This window comes from Lepidochelys kempii, chromosome 8 (genome assembly GCF_965140285.1).
Source record: "Lepidochelys kempii isolate rLepKem1 chromosome 8, rLepKem1.hap1, whole genome shotgun sequence".
Taxonomy (NCBI): Eukaryota; Metazoa; Chordata; order Testudines; family Cheloniidae; genus Lepidochelys; species Lepidochelys kempii.
The window spans coordinates 33,093,166-33,118,528 of NC_136387.1; the positions used below are offsets into that span (position 1 = coordinate 33,093,166).

At 43.8% G+C, this 25,363-nt stretch overlaps 1 protein-coding gene across 1 annotated transcript in view; it reads left to right on the forward strand.

Annotated features, from left to right (window-relative positions):
- The window catches only part of FGF18 (fibroblast growth factor 18), a 111,419-nt gene extending 86,412 nt beyond the window's left edge, over nucleotides 1-25,007 (forward strand). The window contains exon 5 of the mRNA XM_073358177.2: nucleotides 24,032-25,007. Within this exon, the coding sequence (XP_073214278.1) occupies nucleotides 24,032-24,298 (267 nt within the window). The 3' untranslated portion in view covers nucleotides 24,299-25,007. The remainder of the gene's footprint in view (nucleotides 1-24,031) is intronic.
- Nucleotides 25,008-25,363: the final 356 nt, after the last annotated feature.

Sequence of the window (25,363 nt, forward strand, 5' to 3'; positions counted from 1 at the left end):
AGGGCGCTTTATGAACTGCAGTGTGATTCTTCATATTCAGTGAGATTTGTTCTTTGTTAAGTGAGCTGCTCCTGGCCCCGCTCCCTCCTCCTTTCCTTTCTACACTTTGTCTTTACACTTCTCTTCCTTTCCCATTTTAATAGTCTATGTAGGCACCCCAAATGCCCTTGAACTCTGAGGAACTTTGGATCTGGAACTCAACTGCGGTATTGCTAACCCCAAGTGTTCAGAGATCATGAATCTGACTTCCCAAAACCATGAGATTGGCTTTAAAATGTTGAGTTTTGAACAACAAATATTTGGGTTTTTTCTTTCTCTTCTTATTTGGGTCACGTTTTCAGACTTTCCTCTGCAGCCATGCAGGCAAGAAATGTGCTCTCTCTCTTTTTTTTTTTTTGGGGGGGGGGGTTCAAAATAAAAGCGAAATTCTCATGCAACCACTTGATTCCAGAAACTTGTGATAAACTCATGAGAATTGGCAATACTATGAACTTCATAGCTTACCCCATCTAGTATAGACTGAACAGCGTCCCTGAATCCACACGCCTCTGATCTCTGAAGAATCTGGATCTGGGTCTAGCTGCCTCAATCTCTAATCTTTTCAGTGCTTCAATCATGTCCTATGTGTTTTCAAAGGGTGTGTGTGTTGATGTTGCTGTTATACAGTGTGTATGTTGTTACATACACTCAGTTTACTTGGACATGCAATTTCTGCTTGTAGTATTTGTCATCATCTTTTCCTGTATATTTAACATGTAAAATAGTGCGTAAAACAGCATTGATTAAAAAAGATTAAAAACAAAGGAACAGCCCCCTCTTCTAAGGCTGTCTAAACACAAAAGTTGTACAATTTTAATTATACTGGTCAAGTTAAAGTGCTATGGCTCCCACCCTAGTATGGACACCGCTATACCAGGATAATAGTGCAAACATCGGTTTAGTGTATTCCCATACAGGAAGGGGAATAAGCTATACCGGTGTGAGAAACCTTTTATACTGATATAACTGTGTCCACATTTGGCATTGTACTGGTATAACTATTTCAGTAAAAAAAAAATCATCCCCCTAACTAATGTCGTTATACTGGTACGTAAACTGTGTGTAGACCAGGACTAAAGTATCAAGTTACTGGCATGTAGTGACTACACAAGTGAGACATATGATAGAAGGTTAGTGTGAGCTTGACTCTGACAATGCCTGTTTTGCAGCCCCTGAGCAAACGCCACTGTGAACAAATTACTTATAGAATCATAGAATCTTAGAATATCAGGGTTGGAAGGGACCTCAGTAGGTCATCTAGTCCAACCCCCTGCTCAAAAGCAGGGCCCATCCCCAATTAAATCATCCCAGCCAGGGCTTTGTCAAGCCTGACCTTAAAAACTTCTAAGGAAGGAGATTCCACCACCTCCCTAGGCAACGCATTCCAGTGTTTCACCACCCTCCTAGTGAAAAAGTTTTTCCTAATATCCAACTTCCAGAAGCCTGAGCAGACTCAGTCTGAGCTGAATGCTTGGGCAGTTAACAAGTGCTCTGCCTTCTCTCCAATCAGCCTGTCTTCTGAATGCTTTCTAAACATTACACACCTCCCACCCCACCCACGTTCTACTGGAGCATTTTGTGCATCCAGAACAATCAGAATTAAATTGGAATGTTTCTTTCATTGATCACATGCTACCTCAAGGTACATATAGAGTGCTGAGTGTTGAATGGGTTTTCCAAGAATTCTTACTATGAATAGCATTACACCATGGTACGCTACCAGAGCAGTTGCTTATTGCCCTACTGTTAAGGCCCAGTGAAACTACCCTTTGTTATATGGAGGCTGATTCATCACAACGGTGAGGTGACGTAGTACATTGCAGCGACTCCTCCAAAATGGTAGGAGTTTATATAAATAAACTGGATCTTTAGAGTATTAACATTTGCAAGTAGCAGCGGTTCTTGTCATGGGTCTGTGTTTTCAACCATCTTTTTGTCAGAACAGCTCTGATGCAGGACGTACCAAGCCAGGTTTTCCAAAGAGCTCAGCTCCGGTTCAGTCACAGTCAGAAGAAGACATATTTTCCAAAGTACCTGACACATTGAGAGCTGAGCTCTTTTACAAACCTGGCCCTAAGTGTCACATTGGGAACTGTCAGGTGCTGAGCTCTTTTGAAAATGGGCTCCCTATAGATTCAGGCACAAAATAACTGTGTTTAAAGTACAGGAAGGGATGCTTTTTCAAAGCTGTGTAGGCACTGGGCAAATTATTTTTGCCTGTGCATTATTAATACTATTATTGAGCATGCACAGTGTGTTTGGTGCTGAATAAATATGGAAGAAGATCCAGTCCCTGCCTCCAGGAGCTTGCCATCTGGTTCAGATCTGACAAAATCATTCATTTCTTCTTCTTGATGTTACTATTTATTGAATGGCAACAGTGTGTCTGCTGCTGTACAAACACAGAGGAAGACAAGCACCAATGAGCTCCCATTCTAATTAAGGCACAGATAATAGGTATAGACAAAGCATGGGTTAAGAGCTGTCTCTTTGTGATGCAGTTATTTTTAGTAACTATCCGGGTTATCAGCTCTGAGTGACTGTGAAAAGTTTTGCAGAAGAACGTGTTTCCAGGAGGAATTTGGATGAAGAGAAGGAGGTTGTTTGAGGCACAAGGAAGTGGAGGACTTCTGAGTGTAAGGGGCAGTGTGGAAAGAGGCATGAAGGTGAGAAGTGAAGGTACAAACAGAGCATGTAAGAGGGATGCTTGTAAGGAAATGAGAGCAGAGATCTAGACAGAGGCAAGGCTGTGCTGAGTCACAGAGGGGAAATCTTTGAGCACTCTGACGCAGAAGCTGAGATGAAGCAGGTGGAAGGATTCCAAGAGAGGAGTCACATTGGCAGACTGTCCGGAGGAAGATGATTCGAACAGCAGCATTTTGTATATGTTTTTTTACGGGGGGAGAAGGAGAGTGGGGGAAAGACAAGGAGAGACCAATATGTGGACAAGGGTTTTAGTGGCCAGGATGTGGGAGAAAGGTTGGATTTTTTGCAAGGATGTAGAGGAAGAAGCAGTAGGACATGGAAGGAGCCCAGATGTGGAGAGAGAGGAGATTGCAGGTCTTGGAGATAGGGAGAGCAGTGGCAATGATGCTGGTAGAAATGGGTGAGGCAGAGCTTGGGAGGAAAGATGAGGAAGTTTGAATCTGAGATGATCAAGGGATTTCTAGGGGGAGGTATCATAGAGGCACTCAGGTACACATGATGATGGTGCAAGTCAGAGGAGATAGTGAAATTTTGCTATTCTATGTAATAAACGGACATATTGGCATATGCAGCTAAAAGGTGCTTTAATTCCATTGGGGGCCAGACTCTGCCCTGGGATGAATATCTGTGACTCTCATTTAAAGCAATTGGTGCCAAGCCTCTGATGGCCCAGTTTAGCTGACAATCTATAATAATCATGGCATGGGTTGTGAAAAGAGTAGCATAGGCCCATGCATGCTGGATTTACATATGTAGTCTCACTCGCGTTCACTGATCTATGGAGCATTTAGTCTGTAATATTCAGAGGACATGTATTGTGCACACATTTTTAGTGTTCTTTCTGTCTGGTTTTGGTCACAGATTTCATAAATGGAAGTTATTAAGCATATGTAAACACCCCTTTAGTTGATGCAGTTGGATTCGGATTTGGCTTCTTTGCCAGGTAGAATGTTTTCAATGTTAGACACTGTCAGTCTGACGTGTATAACAATAATGTAAATATTTAAGATCTGAGCAAAGCTGCTTTACATTATATTCAGTTTATATTGCCTTCAAAGCACTCCAGGTTAATACAGATACTCTTGGGCTGACTGAGGGCAGGAATTTTTTTACTTCAGCCAAACTATGGGCAAACTTTTCCTCCTGGTTCCATATTTTGGGTTGCTTATCTGCAGTCTGGATCTCAGCTCTGGGTTCTGTGAATGGGGCTTTCTTTGATTTCAGTGAGAACCCTTCATGTGGAACTGAATTTGCAATATCACAGCGCACAGGGCAACCTACAGGGCAGCTCAATGGTCTAAAGATAGTCTGAATCACATTTTAAGTGCATATCAAAGTCTCTGCCTATCCTAGGTGTTTCAATAGTTACTACAGTGACAGGCTCTAAGTACTAGAGTACTGGTACCCAAATGCTGTTCTCTTTTTTTTAATTGAGTTTTCGCTCTAAGCTAGAGCTAAGTATTCCTATTGACAGCCATTTAGTCTGTTTTTTTTTCTTTTAAAATATTGGCATTGGAATGAGAAGTGACGTACATCAGATTATATAAGAAGGAAACATTTTCATACACTCTGGTTACAGAGTCCGCTTCCCAAAACAAGAGCGGTACAACTGGTCACCAAGCAGAGGAAACTATGCAAGTTACTTGGGGCCCAATCCAGATCCTTTGGAAGTCATTAGAAAGACTCCAGATAACTTTGCTGGGAGTTGGATCTAGCACATAGTATGAGTTTTAGGAGATCTTTAATAAAGCAGAAAAAGTAGTAAACTGGAAATAAAACCTAACAGGAATAATAAAAGGTAGGAAGAAGGGGAAGAGAGGGAGAGAGAGAGAGAGAGAGAGAACTCCTGCAAAACTGTAGCACAGGTCTGAGTTGGGGAGCACAGCCCAGGGAGAGGTGGGGAACTGTTTGTAAAGCTTAGCTTGGAAGCTCAAGAGCCCTTTACCTCTGCCTCTTTTATTGATCTGCAATTGGAAGCTGGCTGAAAACCCTTTTAAGAGAAAATATTTGATCTCAAAACATTTGAGTTATTAATTGACTATCTTCATATGCTCAGGGAGCAACTTTCACTGTAAAACTGCTAATGTCCTGGCCCTTATGTTTTTCTTAGGCAGCAGCTGAGTGTGTTGTACCCTTACCATGGCTGTGATTCTGAAAAGCTTATTCTGAATGCCTCTTCCTTCTGTTGGTGCATGGTTCCTGTTTAATGCAAAAAGTATCTCTGCATCCAGGAGAGCATTGCGGCAGGGTTGGGAGAATATTTTAGCCACTAAGGAAGACTGTTTTTCCCACATTGAAAAAGGATATTCCTGTTCTTTCAGATCAAATATTGAGATTAAATTATTTACTACAAAGTCAATCAATCGCTTTCAGGATGGAGACATTCACCCCTGGGCAATGAGCAGTGCAAGACACAGTTTAAGTGGAATGGGAGTGTTGCGTAAGTCTTGCCTTGGGTCCCTGCACAGATGGGAATTTCACCCACCCAGGCAAGTGGGTTTCCTGACCAGATAATCACCACATTCTCCCAAGTACATTTTTTGTCTCTCTTTTGCATTTAAGCATCTTCTGGGTTTTCTGATTCCCCCTTCCCCCCCCCCCCCCGAATGCAAATGAAACTATTTGGTGACACTTGGTAAACACCGTGACGCGTTAACTTGTAGGAAACGGGCCGAGCAGAGCACTTCTCTATCACCTTCTAGAAGAGGCAGCTAACGAGACACGGGTTGTGGTGAACCTCACTGTCGTTCATGGACTGCTTCTGCTTGGCTCTCTGGAATGTTCTTGGAAGTGAAGTCAGGGTCACTTACAAGAGAGTAATTTAGAAGGGAGGAATTTAATTTACCATCTAACCACTGCAAAAAATAACTCGGTTGGTGAGGCAATTGCAAGGCTACTTTTAAGCGCAGAAGTACAGAAGATTGCTAAAAATAGGATTTGTCCTAGGCCTTTTCCTATGTTATATTTTGTTATGTAAAGAAAGGTGTTAGGTTTTTGTAAAAGGTGATGAAGCCCTTGCATTTGCTATACACCTCCACCTCAACAGAAAGAACCTTGTCATTTCCAGACTGGATCAGCTGTTGACATTACCTTTTAAGAAAGGCTCCCAGTTTGGTTGTGGGATTATTTCCTTTCTTCATCCTTATGAGCTGAAACACAGAGATCTGCATCTGCCCTGCAGACAATCAGTGACTGCCTGTGCTGAAGCTAAACCCTACCTTGATATAAACTCAGGTGCCAATCATGTCACTAGGATGTTAGGCTGTATTTTGTCCCTTTCTGCATAGGATTGTGTTACTGTAAATGGAATCTTATAATGTACAAAGCCAGTTTCTATGTTTATTCAGTATGTAGCCTGGGATTTGCCAGACCAGACCACTGGTCCTCTGAAGCCAATGTTCTGCCTCTGGTCATAATCAATACCTGATGCTTCAACAAAAGCGCAGTCCCCCCCCCACCCCAATATATTTAGCCAAATATGTCATGTTCTATGTGGCTGGGTGGAAATTACTTTCCCACCCTTGAAGGTAATCAATTTACATCCTGAAGCATGAGACTCAGTTAGATCTATTATGTTAGCAAACATAGATACAGATGTTAAGGGTCATGAAATTATCCTGACCTTTTGAAACCCAGCTAGGGTGTTTGATTTGATGGCCTCCTGAAGAAGTGATTTCCACAGTTGACTACACTCAGTATAAAATCAGAAGTATTTCACTTCATTTACTCTTTCTGAATTTTGAATTAATTAATTACATAAATTTTCTATTTATGAAAGAGGGCAAAAGAAGGAAGTGACTGGTCTTATTATTATTGATTATAGGAATCCTTAGCACTCAATTGGAATACCGCCCCTTCATACTTCTGAATTCAGCAATCAAGTTCACCTGCAAGACTCCTTTCCAAGTGAAGCAATTCTAGATTTGCTCTTGTCACATACATACCTCTATCCTATCATATTGCTAATGGTAACCTGCCATGATGTCAGAAAGGATGACCTTGTGATAGAGCTGATGGACTGGGAGGAGGTCCTGACTTTGCTGCAGACTGCTGTGTTACCCTAGGGAAATCACTTCACTGTTATGTGCCTCAGTTTCTCCATCAATAAAATGGGGTTAATGATACTTACCTACTTCACAAGGGCTGTCTGCTAGGTGGCTTAATTTGTAAATATTAGTGAAGAATTTGAGATCTTTGGATCCTCTGAGATGCTTAGGTGAAAGGTGCTAGAAGAGTATTTAAAAAAAAAAAAAGTAACCATCTTTTCCTTCTCTGGACCTCTTCAGTTTCTTCTGTACTTTCCTTAAGATGTCGTGATCAAGAGTGGACACAGTACTTCAATGTTCCTGGTATAGGTGTGTATATCCCCCAATGCATATGCACAAATCAGGAGTATACATACATACAGGTATGCTTGTATGCACTATGAGGGTGTGTGTGTAAGTGTGCATGACTATTTAAAAAGTGGGTCCCAAATCAATATGTGCTCTTGTTCAATATAACATCTTCGCATTATACTTTATATTATTTTCCATTGCCTTTGTAAGGCAATTAGACATCCTATATATATCATTAACTACTGCAGTGCACTGGCAGTCACCTTTATTGAACTGTCTGCCATGACTCCCAAGTATTTTCCTCTGAGGATGCTGCAAGTTCAGAGGCCAGTAAGTTGGAGAAAGTGTTCGTGAAATTGAGTAACTCTTGGCATACAGTTACAGATGTATATGGTCTGATTTACAGCTCTGTGCAGCAGCTGAAATTGCATTTGGATCAAGAAGGATCTTTGTGGTTATGGTTTCAGGATTCCTTGGCATACATTCAGAATGCAGAGCACTGGAGAGGTTCATGAGAGGTCTATCCCATTACTTCACGTAAAGGGCAAGAGCATGTCTTGGGTCTGGTCTGCCTGCAGCCTTTCGCTTGGATTTCTCAAGCTGCTGGAGGCCAAGCCCTTCAAGAGCAGCCTCTGAGCGTCCAGTGGTAGGAGCAGCCACAGCGACCTACTTGGAAGCAGTGGTAGATTACTGCACGGGTCAATGGGGCCCAGGTCGACAGGGTCCGTGCCCAGGGACCCCAGCCATTTGCCCCCTCCCCCGCAGGAGCGCCAGAACCTGGGTAGAAGTGTGTGTGTGTGGGGGTGTACTGGAACTGGGGCCCTGCCCCCTGCTCCAACTCTTCCCCCGAATCAGGAGCCGAGCAGTGGTAAGAGCTTCCCAGGGAGCCCAGGTCGCTGTGAGGAGTCCCAGACACTCCATCTGCCCTGGGTGGGAGCTGGGGTGCCCACAAGCAGGTGCCAGCCCAAGTCCCCGCCCCCCGGGGCATGCCGCTGCCAGTGGGACCCAGGGCAGGGGCTCCAGTCCAGCCTCCTGCCCCCTCCCCAGGGCCAGCAGAACGCTCTGTGAGGAGAGGATGCCCTGCCCCGGCTAGGTCACAGGCAGGAAAGAAACGGGCAGGGAGGACTCCTCCGGCACAGCTCCCAATGCTACTGGCCCAGCCTCAGCAGCTGCTGCACTCTGCCTGGGCTCACTCAGTGCCTGCCCCGGTCCTGCTGCCAGGCTGCCCCTGCCAGGTCCCTCCTGCTCCCAGTGATAGGTTGCCCCTGCTGCTGCCTGGGCTTTGTGCCCAAGGCAGCCACCACATGTGGCATCACTCCTCCTGTTATCTCTGGCCTGAAGCTTGCTGTTTGCGGGGGGGGGGGCAATGTTCCCTGCCCCCCAAACTACGCCCATGCCGCCGCCGCTTCGCACCTGCCTGAGACTACTATGCCTATGTTATAAAGTGGGGGGGCATGGCTCCCCGGAGCCTTCAGTGCTGGTACCTCTGGGCTCCCAGGGTGTGGAGGACTCAAATGTTCTTTGTGTCCAGGGCCCCAGTAAATCTTAATCTGCATCTGCCTGGGAGCTGCTCCACTAACATGCAGCTCTCACCCATCCTGCTGGTCACACTGCTGGGAATTTCCAAGCTGTGAATAAGTTGTGGGGTGAGCCCTTTAAGAGACACCCACTTCCTTTCCTGTCACAGACAGTGGCAGAGTCACAGCCAAGAGATGCTATGGCTCCAACCTGGCCTGGGCCTACCTTTCCCCCACTGAGATTTTCGGCTTTGGGTAGGATGAGCTCTTTGACACCCCTGTAGCTTTTGGTTCCTTCACTAAACTTCTGCTAAAACAACGAAGAGTCCTTGTGGCACCTTAGAGACTAACAAATTTATTTTGGCACAAGCTTTTGGGGCTAGAACCCACTTCATCAGATGCATGGAGTAGAAAACACAGGAGCAGGTACAAATACATGAAAAGATGTGAATTGCCTTACCAAGTTAGAGGTTAGTCTAACGAGACAACTCAAACTTCTGCTAGTGTGCTGAAGAGTGGGACCCTTGCAGAAAACCATGGGTCACTGTGCAGATTCTGTACAGAGAGCCCTATGTTTTCAAAAGTGATGAGTGATTTTGGGTGCCTCAGGTTTTGGTGCTTAACTTGAGACACCTTGGGCCTGGCCGTCAGAAAGTGCTGAGCACCTTTTTAAGGCTTCTCAAATTGGGCACCCAAGAATGGAGACACTGTTTAATTCGTTGCCAATTATTACAATAGCACCCAAAATCACTAGTCACTTTGAAAATGTAGGCCATGTGTGCTGTCTAATTACACTTGGAAGGACTGGATTTTTATCTGTAAATGTCAGTAAACATGGATTTCATTGTGTACACACAAACCTAGGAGAAATATTTATGTTGATAATTGAAATTTACGATAAGCAAAGTAAGAAGGATGCTGCTTGAGAACTCTTTAGAGTTTGATTTAAAGATATTAACTTTGTATATGTTGATATGTGATGTGGACAATTTGTGTTCCAACAATTATAAAGCTTTAACTTTTTGAATCTCGAAGTCTACTGTCATTAAATAATTATTGGTTGATCCCATATAATTTCCCACAACTGAAAATGTAAACAGATAAAAATAGACTAAATAATTACAACTAAACATCAATATTATCCATCAAAATTACACAAAAATACAAATCAAATTCTGCCCAGCCGATGTATAATATATAGTATGTTATGAAACCATGTATAATAATGAGGAATCAAAAATACACAGTTACAAAGGAAGCCTTTTGAGTAACAGCTAGAAGCAATCATTAACTTACTGACCCTTGCAGTCCCTTCTATCCCTATGAGTCTATGATTCTATAATACTGTACCTGTCACATGGGGATGGCATTAGAACAAGAAGCTCAGTGGCAGTCGGTCAGAAAATGGGGACTTTTCTGCAGAAGATTTCAACATTTCTTTGAAAAAACAAAAATGTAAAAACTAAAATGCTTTTGGGTTTCAGACAAAAAGCAAAGAAATGTCAGTTTTCATTTTTTTGACATGCCCATCTTTTCCACAGAAAGCAGGCACTTTCCCTGAACTTTTTTATTTAGTCAACCCCCCACAATTTTCCGTCAAAAAAAAATTTAGAAAATTTTCACCCAGCTCTGCTCAAGGGTTTTGGGTTCAAAATTTGTGAACCAAAGTTTTCCTCATTTTCAGATGGGTTTGCACCCTCTCAAATATCACTTCGCGATTCAGCTGCGAACAAGCCGCAAGAAGGTGATAATTAATCAAAACGGGCACATCATAGTATTTGTCTTGAAACTGTAAATTGTCCCAGTCTCTCTTGAAGGGTGTGAGTCTCACTGAACCTTTCAACAAGCATGTGCTTCTAGGTTGAAAAGAAACCTGCAGGTGGGCAAGTTTCATGCAGCTTGTTGTTTGTTATTAGTTGTGAAGCACCGGCAATGTGCTCAGTTGAACAAGACACAAAATGGAGACCATCCTGAAGAGCTTCCAATCTAAGATGGGTGGGCTGCCTAACAAAAGCTTTGCACAGCTTTACATGTGAGGCTTACTGAATGAGATAATCTTTTTCAAACAGAGAAACCTTCAAACGATGGGGGCCTCTATCACTGTACCTTGTTATTATCTGAACTGTTCATGCAGGGGTTCTCTTGCTGCAGAAGCCAAGAGAGGTGCAGGATTTGGGGGTCCCACAAAGCCTGTCTGCACAGCTGCATTTCTGAAGCATAAATAAGAATTTGCCTAGCCCTCCCTTTCCCATACAAAGCTGCTCAGGTGGCTTAGTGCCCCAGTTTAATGCGGGGGGAGAGGGGTGCTGGTGTTGCACCTGATAATGCTTTCTCTCAGTCCAGTGGCACAGAGGCTCCTGAGAATTGCCTGCGAGCAGGAAGCTATCAGTGGAAGTAATGCCTAGCTCGGAGAAGCACTTCTGCTACAACAACAAAGAGCCCTTTGATCCTTTCCATTTGGAGAACTTAAAACAAGAAAACAAAACTCCAATAAGACCAAGTTGGTCTGTAAAAGGAGACGGGGAAAGAAGGAGCACCAAAGAACTCGGGAGTGTAATTGTAGAAGTAGCAAATGTTTTGGCACTTTGATCTGCTTCGTGTCAGTTCAAGATGTTTCATGTTTAATACTGGAGAGCCATTCACCAAATGCTCTGCACAAACAATACAAGGCCGCCTACTGGTAATTCCAGGGCATTTGGGGAGAGACTGGCTCAAACTCAGCCCTTTTAACTCCACTGAGTTCAGTTACATCAGGGGTGACCTTGGCCTGCTGTGCATAAAAGGCTCCATTTACAGAGACACCTCATTGTGAAGTGGTAGCACAGGGCAGATATTACCTCGCTGAGCCCACTGGAGAAAGAAGCTGCAGCCATATGTGTTCATTATCTCATGACCTGGTAGCAATTTTAAAATGTGGGACAGATCTTCAGCTGGTGTGAACTGGAGATGCTCCATTGAAATCAATGGAGCTATGCCAATTTACCCCAGCTGCGGTTCTGGCTCCTTTAGTCCAGCAGGGTTTGTTTTCTCCTCACTGCAGTGCCATCTCTCGCCTTTATACAACCATGAGGGATATATGAGAATTTTCTCTGGGAGCTGGAATATAGATCAAGCCTTTTACACCGTAGTTTATAAGAAACTTATCAAAGAATAGCTAACAGCTACCACATCTTTGTGCCTGGATTAAGGATGTGTTTAAAAAAAAATTCACTGAATTAAAATCCAAGGGGAGAACCGATGTCCCAGGAAAGGGTTTTTCTAGTACCTGGTTGTTCTCCTCACTACTGGACTGGGACACTGTCCCTCCTGTAGCCCCACCTGCAAGGATCCGGGTTGCGATCACTCTTCCCAATGCAGATCACAGAGTGAGTTGGAAGCCGAACCTTCTGACTGGTGCAGACTCCTGCAGATGGATGCATGTGTGCCAGATGCAAGCAAGACGAGGCCTGCTGCAAATAGTCTCTGCTTTGAGAGGGAGAAGGAAAGCAGAGCAACAGCAGCTAAAGCATTTATGCTTTAAAGTTTCATTTGCCCACAGGCTCCCCTACAAGAAAATGCCTTTCATGTGGGCATATAGCAATGGGCTGCAGAGAAAATCACATCCTTGGTGTTAGACAGGTGGAGTGTTTGCTTCCAAACCAGCAATGCACTGTAATATTGGGTGTCTCTTCACTAAATCCTGCCCCTGTTGTTTCTGGGAGTTAAGCCACAGCTTTAACTAGTATTGATTGGGAAGATGTGGGGTTTTTTTTTTCCCACTCATAAAAATTGTACCTGTCTAAGGTAGAATATCTATTCGTGATATAAGAACGGGGCATCTCTCTAGTACCTGATGTATCTATGGGTAGGGTAGGGTAGCTACTGGAACTGGGAAGGTGTTTAGTTTGCATAGCTTATTTTTCCCAACCCTCTTTAATGAGCACTTACTTCCCATATGCATTTTCCTTTGATGGCTTTTGACTGTGTTGTGTAATTACCTGTGATTTGTAGTGATGATGTGATATAGTGCCTAGGTGTCATGTGGTGGCACTGTGACCGGGTGTTTGTATCAAAGCAGTTATGTCAGGTGGGGGAAAAAACCTCCATAGCTTGCCTAAAAAACATGTGCTCGACAAGATTTGTTCCAAGGAACTGAGATTGCCTGCCTTCACTCTGGAATGACATTGCCGTTGACGGTTTGTATTAGGAGTTAATTTCTTGGCTTATTTTTACATAAACCTTCAGGCATTTATATTCATGCATGATTGCAAGACTTCTGTCTTATTAATGGGTCCGTGTCAGCAATACAAATGTTTGATAGGATTATGTTTTGAGGAAATATGAGCAAAGGGATGGTCTGGTGGTTTGGACACCAGCTTGGGACTTAGGAGATCTGGGTTTAATTCCCTGCTCCACCACAGATTTCTTGGGCAAGCCACTTAAGGCTAAATTCACAAAGGGACGTAGGTACCTACCTGCCACTTTAGGCACTTGGATCCCAGAATCAGGCCCCACTGGGATTCATAAAACCCCCACTTAGGTGCCCCCGAACCCTGTAGGTGCCTAACTCTCTTGGCACCTAAATTTTTGCAGTAAAAGTGCTCTAGGTGCCTGTATTTGTGCCTCTGAGTGTGCGCATTGCAGCTCCACACGAGGTGTGTGAATGCCTAAGCTCCAGAGTGATGCACAAACCACAGAAGATGGGCATTCCTCTTCCTAACTCGCCTGCATGACTCAGTCCAGTAGGAACTTATGCACAATGGCTGAGGAGGGGGAGAGGAGGAAGTCCCTTATAACTTTTAGCCCAGTGGCTAGGACTCAGCTAGGATATGGGAGATCCCTGGTTCCAGTCCCCCCTCAGGCAGAGAAGGGATTTAAACTGGGATTTGTCACCTTTCAAGGGAGTGCCCTGACCGCTGGGCTGTGGGATATTCTCATGGGGGACTCTCTCATGTTGAACCTCTTCCACTGTGGACAAATAATGAAAGAATCATTGGCCAGACAGAGAGAGCAAGAATGAAAAGGACCCTGTAGCCTGATGGTTACAGCACTCACTTAGAAGGTGAAAGACGCTGGGATCCAGTCCCCTGCGCCAATGACTTTTAAAAATTATTTATCCGCAGTGGAACAATTTCAAGAGGCGAGCTCCACATCAGAGTGTCCCATATCCCTATGGTTAGGACACTTGCCTGAGAGGTGGCAGATCCCTGTTCAGATCCTCTCTCCCACTCAGGTGAAAGGGGGACTTGACCTGGTGGTCTCCCACCTTCCAGGTGAGTGCTCCAGACACTGGGCTCAAAGTTCCAAGACTGCTGCTCGCAGCAGCATCATAGGCACCTAATGCCAAGAGTGTTTGCAACTGAGACTCCCAAGCAGAGGGAAGGGCCTCCCCACACCCATCTCTGAGGGAGGGGCGGGGCTTAGCATACACCCCTCATCTTGCCTTCTCCCATTGTATGCCTTAGTTGAGGAGCCTCCTAGTTAGTTATTGTGAATCCCATTCCAAGTTTCTCTCTCTCCTTATTCTTTGTATAAGGAACCCACGCACCTAACTCAGAGGTTGTGGATCCCAGAGGTTTTGTAGATGGCTAAAAATTAGGTGGGGTGACACTCAGTTCCCCATCTGTGCAGTGGGGATAAAACCCCTACCTTACAGGGGTTTTATGAGGAGAAATGCAGTAATGATTGTGAGCTGCTCAGTTGTTCCAGTGCTAAGGGCTGTCCATACATTACAGAACACATTGTTTGGTGATGTTTTTGAAGACCCACCCACCCCTTGTAACTCTTTGTGATGCTGAAACAAACACACACAAGTAAGGACCCACTCACCCCCGAATGTGTTACATGATTTATGGACAGCCCCATATACATATCTATGATAGATAATTTTCTTCCTAAGAATTGACGTCTACAGAGCTATGCTGTTTGACACTGGCTCAGGAACCGGCATGATAAATAAGGGAGGATATGATAGAGGTCTATAAAATCATGACTGGTGTGGAGAAAGTAAATAAGGAAGTGTTGTTTACTCCTTTTCATAACACAAGAACTAGGGGTCACCAAATGAAATTAATAGGCAGCAGGTTTAAAACAAACAACAGAAATATTTTTTCACACAATGAACAGTCAACCTGTGGAACTCCTTGCCAGAGGATGTTGTGAAGGCACAGACTATAACAGAGTTAAAAAAAGAAGTAGATAAGTTCATGGAGGATAGCCATTGATGGACCTATCAGCCAGAAGCTTCTATTTGCCAGAAGCTGGGAATGGGTGACAGGGGATGACTCACTTGATGATTACCTGTTCTGTTCATTCCCTCTGGGGCACCTGGCATTGGCCACTGTTGGAAGACAGGATACTGGGCTAGATGGACCTTTGTCCTGACCCAGTATGGCCATTCTTATGTTCTAAGTATAAAATAGTTTGTCAGTATAACTGAGTTACATTGAATGTGTGAGGATGTAACACATTACATTGAATGTGTGAGGGAGGCAGATCTCTATGAGTTTTTCAGTTACTATCTAAAGGATACAGGAGATAACACTCCATCCCAAGTTATTTTGCTGGCTAAGGAATGTGTCTGAGGAAGTAATAAAAGTTGAATGGGGCTAGCTTGAGAAAGTGAAATAGCCATAGAACTTGTGTCAGTTCTTGTGAGGAATCAGCCCCAGTAGCCCAACCGTGCGACTGTTTGATGACTATTGTACTCAGCACATTTCACCTCAAAGGCTCTCCAGTCCCTTATGAGCAATCCACGTACAGCAATAACACAGCCATCTCTGGGGAGGGTGGTGGTGGCCAGCCAGCACACAAGCACTCTGCACAGTATTAGGCAAAGAAGGACAAAGTAGGTTCCTAAGCCTACGTAAAAGGGTGTTGTTTAATGTATAAATGTTATAGATCAAGCTGCCTTTCCTGGAAGTTAAAGTTTGGGACTGGACCAAGATCCTGGATCTGAGCCCTTCCAATTCCAGATCTGGATCCAAACTTCACAAGTGGAACATCTCTCTCTGGTCTTTACCTGCACTGTGTCCTAGAAAGGTGCCAACCCGGCATGAAATTCACTCCTGTGCTGAGGTGTGCACCAGGCTTGTGTTATCACATAAGTCCTATTTTGTGGGCTGAAGTAGAATTGAAGTGGTGGGCAGCTTTGTGCCAGCCCCATGCACTGGTGTGAAGCTCCCGCTCCCTCACTGCACAGCAGTGTCATCATGCAAGGGACACACTGCAGTGTCCATCTCTCATGCTTTCCCGGGATTCTATACGTTTAAAGAATCTTTCTCAGAATACCTTGCTTTAATTAGAGCACTACTACTTTGTATTTAGAGTGCATTTTGCCAGCTAAGTATGAAATTAATACATACTGTAACTTGGCAGGATCTTCCCACTGAAGTCTACTTGAGTAGTGTGCAACCCAATATCAGCAGCGTATGTTTGGACTAAGAATTCTTTGGAAAAGACAGTCAGCTAGAATACAGGGGTTTTTTTTTCTTTACCCTCAAACAGTCAGTTCTTGCCTTTGACAGCTAAACCTGGCTGGGGCCATTTCTCTTTTCTTTCTCCTCCTCTTGAATCTTCTTAAGGGGAGTTGCTGTATCAGGAGCTGGAGGACGGGGGTGGGGGAGCGGGGGTGACTGTGTGTGTGTGTGGCGGGTGCGGCAGTGGGAGTTTCAGGACAAACAAGACACCAGGGAGTATTGAAAGCATTTTTAGCTTGGGGATTTACTGCTATTTTCTGCTAGAGGTTTAAATTGGAAGCTGCTTGTGATTTAGGAGCATGAATCTGAGGACTGTGCCACAGTTCAGGAAGGCACTTAACCATGTGCTTTATTTTAAGCCTGCGCTTAATTTTTATTGACTTCAATGAGACTTTGCCAAAGCTAGGGAAGTGCTGAAGTGCCCTGCCTGCACTGGTGCCTGTACCAAATAGCATTTCTTAGAAGCTTGTCTAGGTGTCATAGGAGGCTCAGTCAGTCTGAAGAATACAATTCACTCCAGAAAATCACCACACTGAGGGGCAAATGCAATGCTGACATCATAACTCTTAGGCCCAAATTCTCTGCTGAGCGCCTTGGTGTAGTAACTTGGCTGGGCACTGAGGTTCTCATTGGAAGAAGGGAAATGGACTCACCTTTCAGACTGAGGATCCTCTCAACAGATAACTCAGCATAGACTCTTTGGCCCTAGCACCCTTGCCCCCCTCCCCTCCGCACCTCCCCGAAAGACTGGAAGTTCTGTGAACTGGTAGAACTTCTAGCTCTTCTGCTGCACTAATAATCCCCACCAACACAGTGTACTGGGTGGTAAATCTCTCTTTTCTGCCTCCCCAGTTCCTACCCTCTTCTTCTGTGTAAGGGAACTGCATCAATATTGCTGTGTGTTGGGCCATTTGCATCCCTGGAGGCGGGTGGTTGGTTGGATGGATTGTCCCTTACACTACAGAATCTGACTGGAATGAGAGGAGAACAGAGGGAGACCAAAATAATTTTTTGTGCACTAGATACCTTAGACTCCTTCAGGACTCCACACTCATGTATTTTACTGCTTTAATTTCGATACTTCAGCTGACTTCCCAGGAGGATGGTGGGATTTTGTTCAGTTGAAGTGCATTGGAATTGAATTTGAGCCAATTCCCTCCCTGTTGTGTCTCCAATGAAGGCAGTGCAGTTACGCTAAGTCAGTTTGGCCCCATATTGATGACATGTTCTGGCTTGACAAGAGACATGCTCATATATTCATACAATGAGAGCCTGATACCAATAAGAGTTTTGTCACTGATTTAAATGGGAACAGAACTGGGCCTTAAATGAGTGGCAACTGTTGAAATTAAGGTGACATTTATAAATTACTTTATTAATAATCCCTAAAGGATGAATAGAAATTGCTTTTTCACTAATAGATTATCTAAGGGACAGATTACATGATGTAGAGACCCTTCTATATAAGTGATTTATGTTCTATATTCCCAGTCTATCAGGGGTTTAAAACAGATGCTATAAAATCATCTGTCTGTCTCTACAACATGCCTTAGCACATATAAGAATGATTTACTTGGAGAAAAGCAATTTCTGTTCATTATCCATGAATTATCTTAAAGTACGTGTACATGTCACCTTAATTTCACATTGTTATATGATTTAGTGCCTTCTTTTGCAGGCTAAATTTATTTTTATGGACCTTATTTGCTTCAAATTAGCCCTGAACCTGGCCTGAAGTAGTATCCTCTCTTCCTACTCTTCATTGCTCTTCCTTAGACTCTGCTGGCAAATTTTGAGACCTAAACACAGAAAATACCTTTAATAATAATTTAACCCCCACCCCAACATTTTCTTCTTTTAATTCCAGTCTCATCCTTGTGTATGTCTAAGCGTTCCACAAGAAAATGACATTGTAGTGCAAGCAGAAAGCCCCAAAATGGATATATTAAAAGTGGTCACATTTTCATAGCAACAAGGTCATGGGTCAAATCCAGGACCTTTCTGCAAATGTAGGGGAAATGAGCTTTCCAGTTCCCTGCTATACCTAATAGCTCAGAAGGAATTTGGTAGATTCATCAGCACCTAATTTTGTGTGAACTTGAGACTCAGCCACATTAGTGTTTAAATTGTATTAATTGTTGAAAGGTATGTGCCGGGCCCAGTTTTGAGTGAACCAGGGGCTGTTTCTGGTTTCACATTGAAACTTGGTGGAATTCTGCAGTGTCAACTGTTTTCTCGCTGTGGTTTTGATCAAACTCTGAACTCGAAGGATGAGCCCTGGTGAACTGAAACCACTGGGTTTTGCACAGCCCTGCCATTCCTCAAAGCATTTGTAAGCTCAAAATTACAGATAATAAAATCATGACCTTTATGTTTCCCCAAGTATGGAGGATGCTAGTTAGTAGCAGAGCTGGCTTCAACCCCTGTCAATGTGCATGGACTCTTGATTATGTAAATTTGGTGGGCAATGTATATTTCTGGGCCTCTTCTCAAACGTTTCCCTCATATGATTCTGTTTTGCTGTTGTAGAATTATTTATGATCTCCCCTTACCTTCTTAAGGAGACAGGTACTGTACAGTTTGTGTAGCAAACAAAAAGCTTTGACAAGATGATATGTTAATGATTTCAAGTTTCAAATAACATAAATGCATCCATGAATAGAAGATCTAAGGGGGAATGGATAGTTATGGAGATTAGTGGTGAATTATGGAGCCTTTCCCCTTTGGTTGCCTCTTTGAATCCAGCCTGGGATGGCATTGACTCTGAGTTACAGCTGATTTTGGGCTCATATAAAATAATTTGGAGATCACAGGTCTAATGAATTCTAAACCAGCTCAGAGTGGCTGTGCTTTGCTCTTGACTCAGATTCTGAGTTTAACAGCATCTGACAAATTGTACCAAGCTCTGCAATGATTTTCTAGACAAGCGTTTAGAAGGGAGCAGACCGAAGAGTACCAGTTTCACTCTGTGTGCTCATGTCTGTGGAGGTGAACGGCTGGTGCTATTCCCATCTGTTCCACCTGGCCCATTTTCAGACATACATAGCAATGATTCATAGAATCATAGAATCATAGAATATCAGGGTTGGAAGGGACCCCAGAAGGTCATCTAGTCCAACCCCCTGCTCAAAGCAGGACCAATTCCCAGTTAAATCATCCCAGCCAGGGCTTTGTCAAGCCTGACCTTAAAAACCTCTAAGGAAGGAGATTCTACCACCTCCCTAGGTAACGCATTCCAGTGTTTCACCACCCTCTTAGTGAAAAAGTTTTTCCTAATATCCAATCTAAACCTCCCCCACTGCAACTTGAGACCATTACTCCTCGTTCTGTCATCTGCTACCATTGAGAACAGTCTAGAGCCATCCTCTTTGGAACCCCCTTTCAGGTAGTTGAAAGCAGCTATCAAATCCCCCCTCATTCTTCTCTTCTGCAGGCTAAACAATCCCAGCTCCCTCAGCCTCTCCTCATAACTCATGTGTTCCAGTCCCCTAATCATTTTTGTTGCCCTTTGCTGGACTCTCTCCAATTTATCCACATCCTTCTTGAAGTGTGGGGCCCAAAACTGGACACAGTACTCCAGATGAGGCCTCACCAATGTCGAATAGAGGGGAACGATCACGTCCCTCGATCTGCTCGCTATGCCCCTACTTATACATCCCAAAATGCCATTGGCCTTCTTGGCAACAAGGGTACACTGCTGACTCATATCCAGCTTCTCGTCCACTGTCACCCCTAGGTCCTTTTCCGCAGAACTGCTGCCTAGCCATTCGGTCCCTAGTCTGTAGCTGTGCATTGGGTTCTTCCGTCCTAAGTGCAGGACCCTGCACTTATCCTTATTGAACCTCATCAGATTCCTTTTGGCCCAATCTTCCAATTGGTCTAGGTCCTTCTGTATCCTATCCCTCCCCTCCAGTGTATCTACCACTCCTCCCAGTTTAGTATCATCCGCAAATTTGCTGAGAGTGCAATCCACACCATCCTCCAGATCATTTATGAAGATATTGAATAAAACCGGCCCCAGGACCGACCCTTGGGGCACTCCACTTGATACCGGCTGCCAACTAGACATGGAGCCATTGATCACTACCCGTTGAGCCCGACAATCTAGCCAGCTTTCTACCCACCTTATAGTGCATTCATCCAGCCCATACTTCCTTAACTTGGTGACAAGAATACTATGGGAGACCGTGTCAAAAGCTTTGCTAAAGTCAAGAAACAATACATCCACTGCTTTCCCTTCATCCACAGAACCAGTAATCTCATCATAAAAGGTGATTAGATTAGTCAGGCATGACCTTCCCTTGGTGAATCCATGCTGGCTGTTCCTGATCACTTTCCTCTCATGCAAGTGCTTCAGGATTGATTCTTTGAGGACCTGCTCCATGATTTTTCCAGGGACTGAGGTGAGGCTGACTGGCCTGTAGTTCCCAGGATCTTCCTTCTTCCCTTTTTTAAAGATTGGCACTACATTAGCCTTTTTCCAGTCATCCGGGACTTCCCCGGTTCGCCACGAGTTTTCAAAGATAATGGCCAGTGGCTCTGCAATCACAGCCGCCAATTCCTTCAGCACTCTCGGATGCAACTCGTCCGGCCCCATGGACTTGTGCATGTCCAGCTTTTCTAAATAGTCCCTAACCGCCTCTATCTCCACAGAGGGCTGGCCATCTCTTCCGCATTTTGTGATGCCCAGCGCAGCAGTCTGAGAGCTGACCTTGTTAGTGAAAACAGAGGCAAAAAAAGCATTGAGTACATTAGCTTTTTCCACATCCTCTGTCACTAGGTTGCCTCCCTCATTCAGTAAGGGGCCCACACATTCCTTGGCTTTCTTCTTGTTGCCAACATACCTGAAGAAACCCTTCTTGTTACTCTTGACATCTCTGGCTAGCTGCAGCTCCATGTGCGATTTGGCCCTCCTGATAACATTCCTACATGCCCGAGCAATATTTTTATACTATTCTGCCAGAGCTCTGTGATCAATCCTTTGCTTCCTGTGATCTGCTGCAGCTTCTGTGCCGTGACATGTTAATTTTTCTTGGGCATTTGGGGAATTAGTTTGCTAAGGACTGAAAGCACTTTGACTGTTTTGTTTGTTCACAGTAATAATTCTACATAATAGCTATTCAGTGTAGTATAAGCAACTTATATGGTACTTACCCACCTTTGGAAAGCACTTTGAGGGCTACAGATGAAAAGCCCTATATTCTTTATTAATTAGTTGGAGCCGTCTAATCCAGCTCCCTTTGAAGTCAGTGGGAATCCTTCCTTTTGCTTAAGTGAATTGTGGATTAGGCCCTATATAATGTTCCATATTTTGTTTACTATTGTTGCCCCTTTTTGACATGAGAGTTGACGTTTGGGGGCCTGTCGGTGTTAGAACTGAGAGTAGAAAATGATGGTAGTCAGGTATTTCTCTGATGCAGTTTTGTGTATATACAAAGAATGTATGAAGCCCTGTGTCTTGGAACACAGAAGGAATAAAATAGCAAGAAACAGCTTCTTTTGCTCACAGCACCAAGAGTACTTTGTTTTTGGGGTTTTTTTTAGCCTGCACCCTGACCTGAAAAACCTCTACCCAGGGTCAGTGATGCACATTTAGCTGCTCATTCAGGCTGCCTCTCTCACTCTGTCTGTTCTTGTCTGACCTCAGTTTCAGATCTCTCATCCCGGCATCTTCCCCTATCCAAAAGAATAAATAGTCAAAAGCTCCTCAGCAGGTTCACACACACCTTTTGTCTTAGGTGGTACTTACGCTTACAGTTACGTTAATTGAAGGGTGAGTTCACACCTACCAATCTCAATGGGGTATTAATTCAGCCCATAACGAGGTTTTACCCAGATCAGAACACTATTGTGAAGGTTCTGGAACTATTCCCAAAGATGGGATGGATAGCTATAGTTCTGATGTATTTAGAAAAGAAAAAGAAGTTAAAGAAAGACTTGATACAGGAGTCATCATCTGACCTGTGATTTGTTCCATAGGCTGTTCCAGTTATTCAGCAGTTGAAGGTAAAATAGCTATATATTCTGGCATAGGATTATAGTGTTTGTAGGATTTCCACTTGGCTGAAATATGTAAATATCCTATTATGTGATGCCATGACTCTTGCAGTGCTGCTGCATGTGTTGTATAAATTAGAGATTTGCCTGAATCTAAACCACAGATCAAAATGCTGCTGGAGTTCCAAATCCAGATCTGGTTTAGAATTTTGCAAATGGTCCCAACTGTAAACTGGCCTGAACCAAAACCCTCAGTAGCATTAGTCCCAAATGGTGGGATGTTTGACATCTGAATTTCTAGTACAGGGGTGGCCAGCCTGAGCCTGAGAAGGAGCCAGAATTTATCAATGTACATTGCCAAAGAGCCACAGTAATACATAAGCAGCCCCCCATCAGCTCCCCTTGCTCCTAGCACCTGCCACGCACTGGCAGCCCCGCCAATCAGCGCCTTCCCCTCCCTCCTGATCAGCTGTTTCGTGGCGTGCAGGAGGCTTGGGGGGGGAGGGGGAGGGAAGGGGAAGGAGCGAGAGCATGGCAGGCTCAGGGGAGGGAGTGGGAAGGGGTGGAGTGGGGGCAGGGCCTGTGGCAGAGCCAGGGGTTGAGCAGTGAGCACCCCCAGGCACATTGGAAAGTTGGCACCTGTAGCTCCAGCCCCGGATTCGGTGCCTAGACAAGGAGCCGCATATTCACTTCTGAAGAGCCGCATGTGTCTCCGGAGCCACAGTTTGGCCACCCCTGTCTTAGTATAAATGCCCCATCCTCCATTATTGTGATTGCCCTTGAAAAGGAGGCTTAGGAGACCTGCCTGAGAAAGTGAGCCTAGTGCTCTGGGTACAGACCTAGGAGCTCCAGTTCTGGCTCTGATGATGGCACCATCTGTAGCCTTAGTAGCCATAGTAAAATGATGTAAAGGTAAACTTTTAAAAGTAAGTTCTTTGACGTTTGGGTGTCCATTTTTACTCCAAGATTTAAAAAAAAAATAGAGGCCAAAAGTTAGATTCCACAGTTCAGCACCGAAATAAAGAGCCTGGGACAAGATTTTGAAAAATGTACCTAAGTAAATGGGTACCTAAGTAAATGGCCAAATTTTCAAAAATGGTAAGCAGTCCAGATGTCCCACTGATGTCAGTGGGAGATCTAGGTACTCAGCACCTTTTTGTGTCTCAGCTCCCCATCTCTCCAATGAGAATACCAATCTGCACATCCCAGAAATCGTAGGGCTAGTTAATGTTTGGGTTGCCATTGGGCAGAGCACTGGAAATTAAGGATGAAATTTCAAAAGCACCTAACTGGGGGAAGTTCCCCATCTTCCATGGGTGTGGTGGGTTCAATGGCAATTGGGCATCTAACCCCTAAAACATTTTTGAAAAAAGCAGTCTAAATTCTGGGGGCTGGGCTAAATGAATACTTAGTTCGTGGCAAGCTGGGGTGTAAATCTATTCTACACTATCCTGCCGCACACTAAGTGTCCTTGTGGACCCTGCTGCTGTGCATTAAAAGTTCCCAAGTGCTCTTTGATCTATCCCGCTTCGAAATGGTAGATTGACACCCCAGCTTGCTGAGAATTTAGGGTTTCTCTAAACAAACGTTAAGTGTTGTTATTTGCCCTGTTCAAGATTCCTACAAGTAGCTCTTCTGATGTATGCTTCACAGAGGGATATGTTTTATTGGGACAGGCCACAATGGGGGAGGTTTACGAAGTTCGGTGACTTCTTGCTATTTGTGACTTTGAAAATCTCCCCACAAAAACTAGATCCGTGTGTTAGGAGTGTTTTTTTTTTAAAAAAAAGCACCCTTGAATCAAACAATAATGTTAATGGTTCATTTTGAATATTTCAGCTGGTATTTCTCCCCCCAGCTACTGGACTGAAAGCAGGAGAGAACAGGACCAGATCCTGTAATTGTTCTTTTATGCAAAATTGCTATTTGGCCAAGGGGTTTACAACTGATTGAAATGAATTTTCTTTCCCTTTTGCAGCCTGACGGCACCAGCAAAGAGTGTGTCTTCATTGAAAAAGTCCTAGAAAACAACTACACAGCACTGATGTCTGCGAAATACTCTGGCTGGTACGTTGGATTTACCAAAAAGGGAAGGCCACGAAAGGGGCCCAAGACCCAGGAAAACCAACAAGATGTGCATTTTATGAAAAGGTACCCAAAGGGTCAAGTGGAGTTACAGAAACCTTTCAAGTACACCACAGTGACCAAGAGGACTAAGAGAATACGACCTACCAACCCCAGTTAAAAGATAGACAAAAACAGTGTCACAATAATAAACCACAAAAAAACTGCACCAGAGGAATATTTTTACATTAAAAATAAGGAAGAAGCTCTATTTTTGTACATTGTGTTTAAAAAAATAATTAAAAATTTTTTTAAAAAAATAAAAGACTGGATGGCAAATGCTGGGGGAAGCTGTTAGGGATTTATTGTGACTTGAAAAACAAAATGAACTGCTCTATTTAAATTGACTTCTTGTTGTTGACACATAGGTGCTTATTTCTCTTTTTGGAACGGACAACTTTTCAAGCAGATCCCCAGAGGAAAAACAATTAATATTAAATAAAATAAAACCAAAGAAAACCAAAGTTCTTTCCCAAAGTTACTGAGACCCTGCCCCGAAAAATCACCAGTTTTGCAGTAATCTATTTATTGTCTGCTGCAAACTGTCCCGAGACAAGATGGTGTGTGCGGCAGTGATTGAGTTTCCGTGGAGTTCTCAATGCATCGATCTTCTGTAACCTTTCTGATGACATAAGGTGTCACGGCTCTGTGATCCTGCATTATGCTCAGTTCTGGAGAATGCTGCTAAATACATTCAAGTGACTAAAAATGACCTAATACACCAATGATAAGGGAATATTTTAAAACCAGCTATATTATATATATTATATATATATAAGCTATTTATTTCACCTCTCTGTATATTGCAGTTCCATGAACCAAGTATTACTGCCTCAACAATTAAAAAAATTATTTAAAACACATGTAAATATTGCTGTAATTCACACTTTTTGATTATTGCTATGAACTTTTATCCTTATGTCACAGCGATAGCCACTCTGTAGTTAAGGTCAGAACTAGCTTCCCATTATAAGCTTGATTTTCAATCCTCCCCCAGTTTTCCCCAGTAGAAATCAGTCTTTCATGGCATAATGGGCTGAGCACTATGTTGGGAACCAGGAATTCCCAGAGTTCTTCCACCACTGAAACTTTGTCCAGACGAAGATTGAAAGCTGTGTTGTTAGATCTAATGGACACTTTCTAAAACTCTAGTTTTATGCTAATCTGCCCCATAGACTTTGATGTG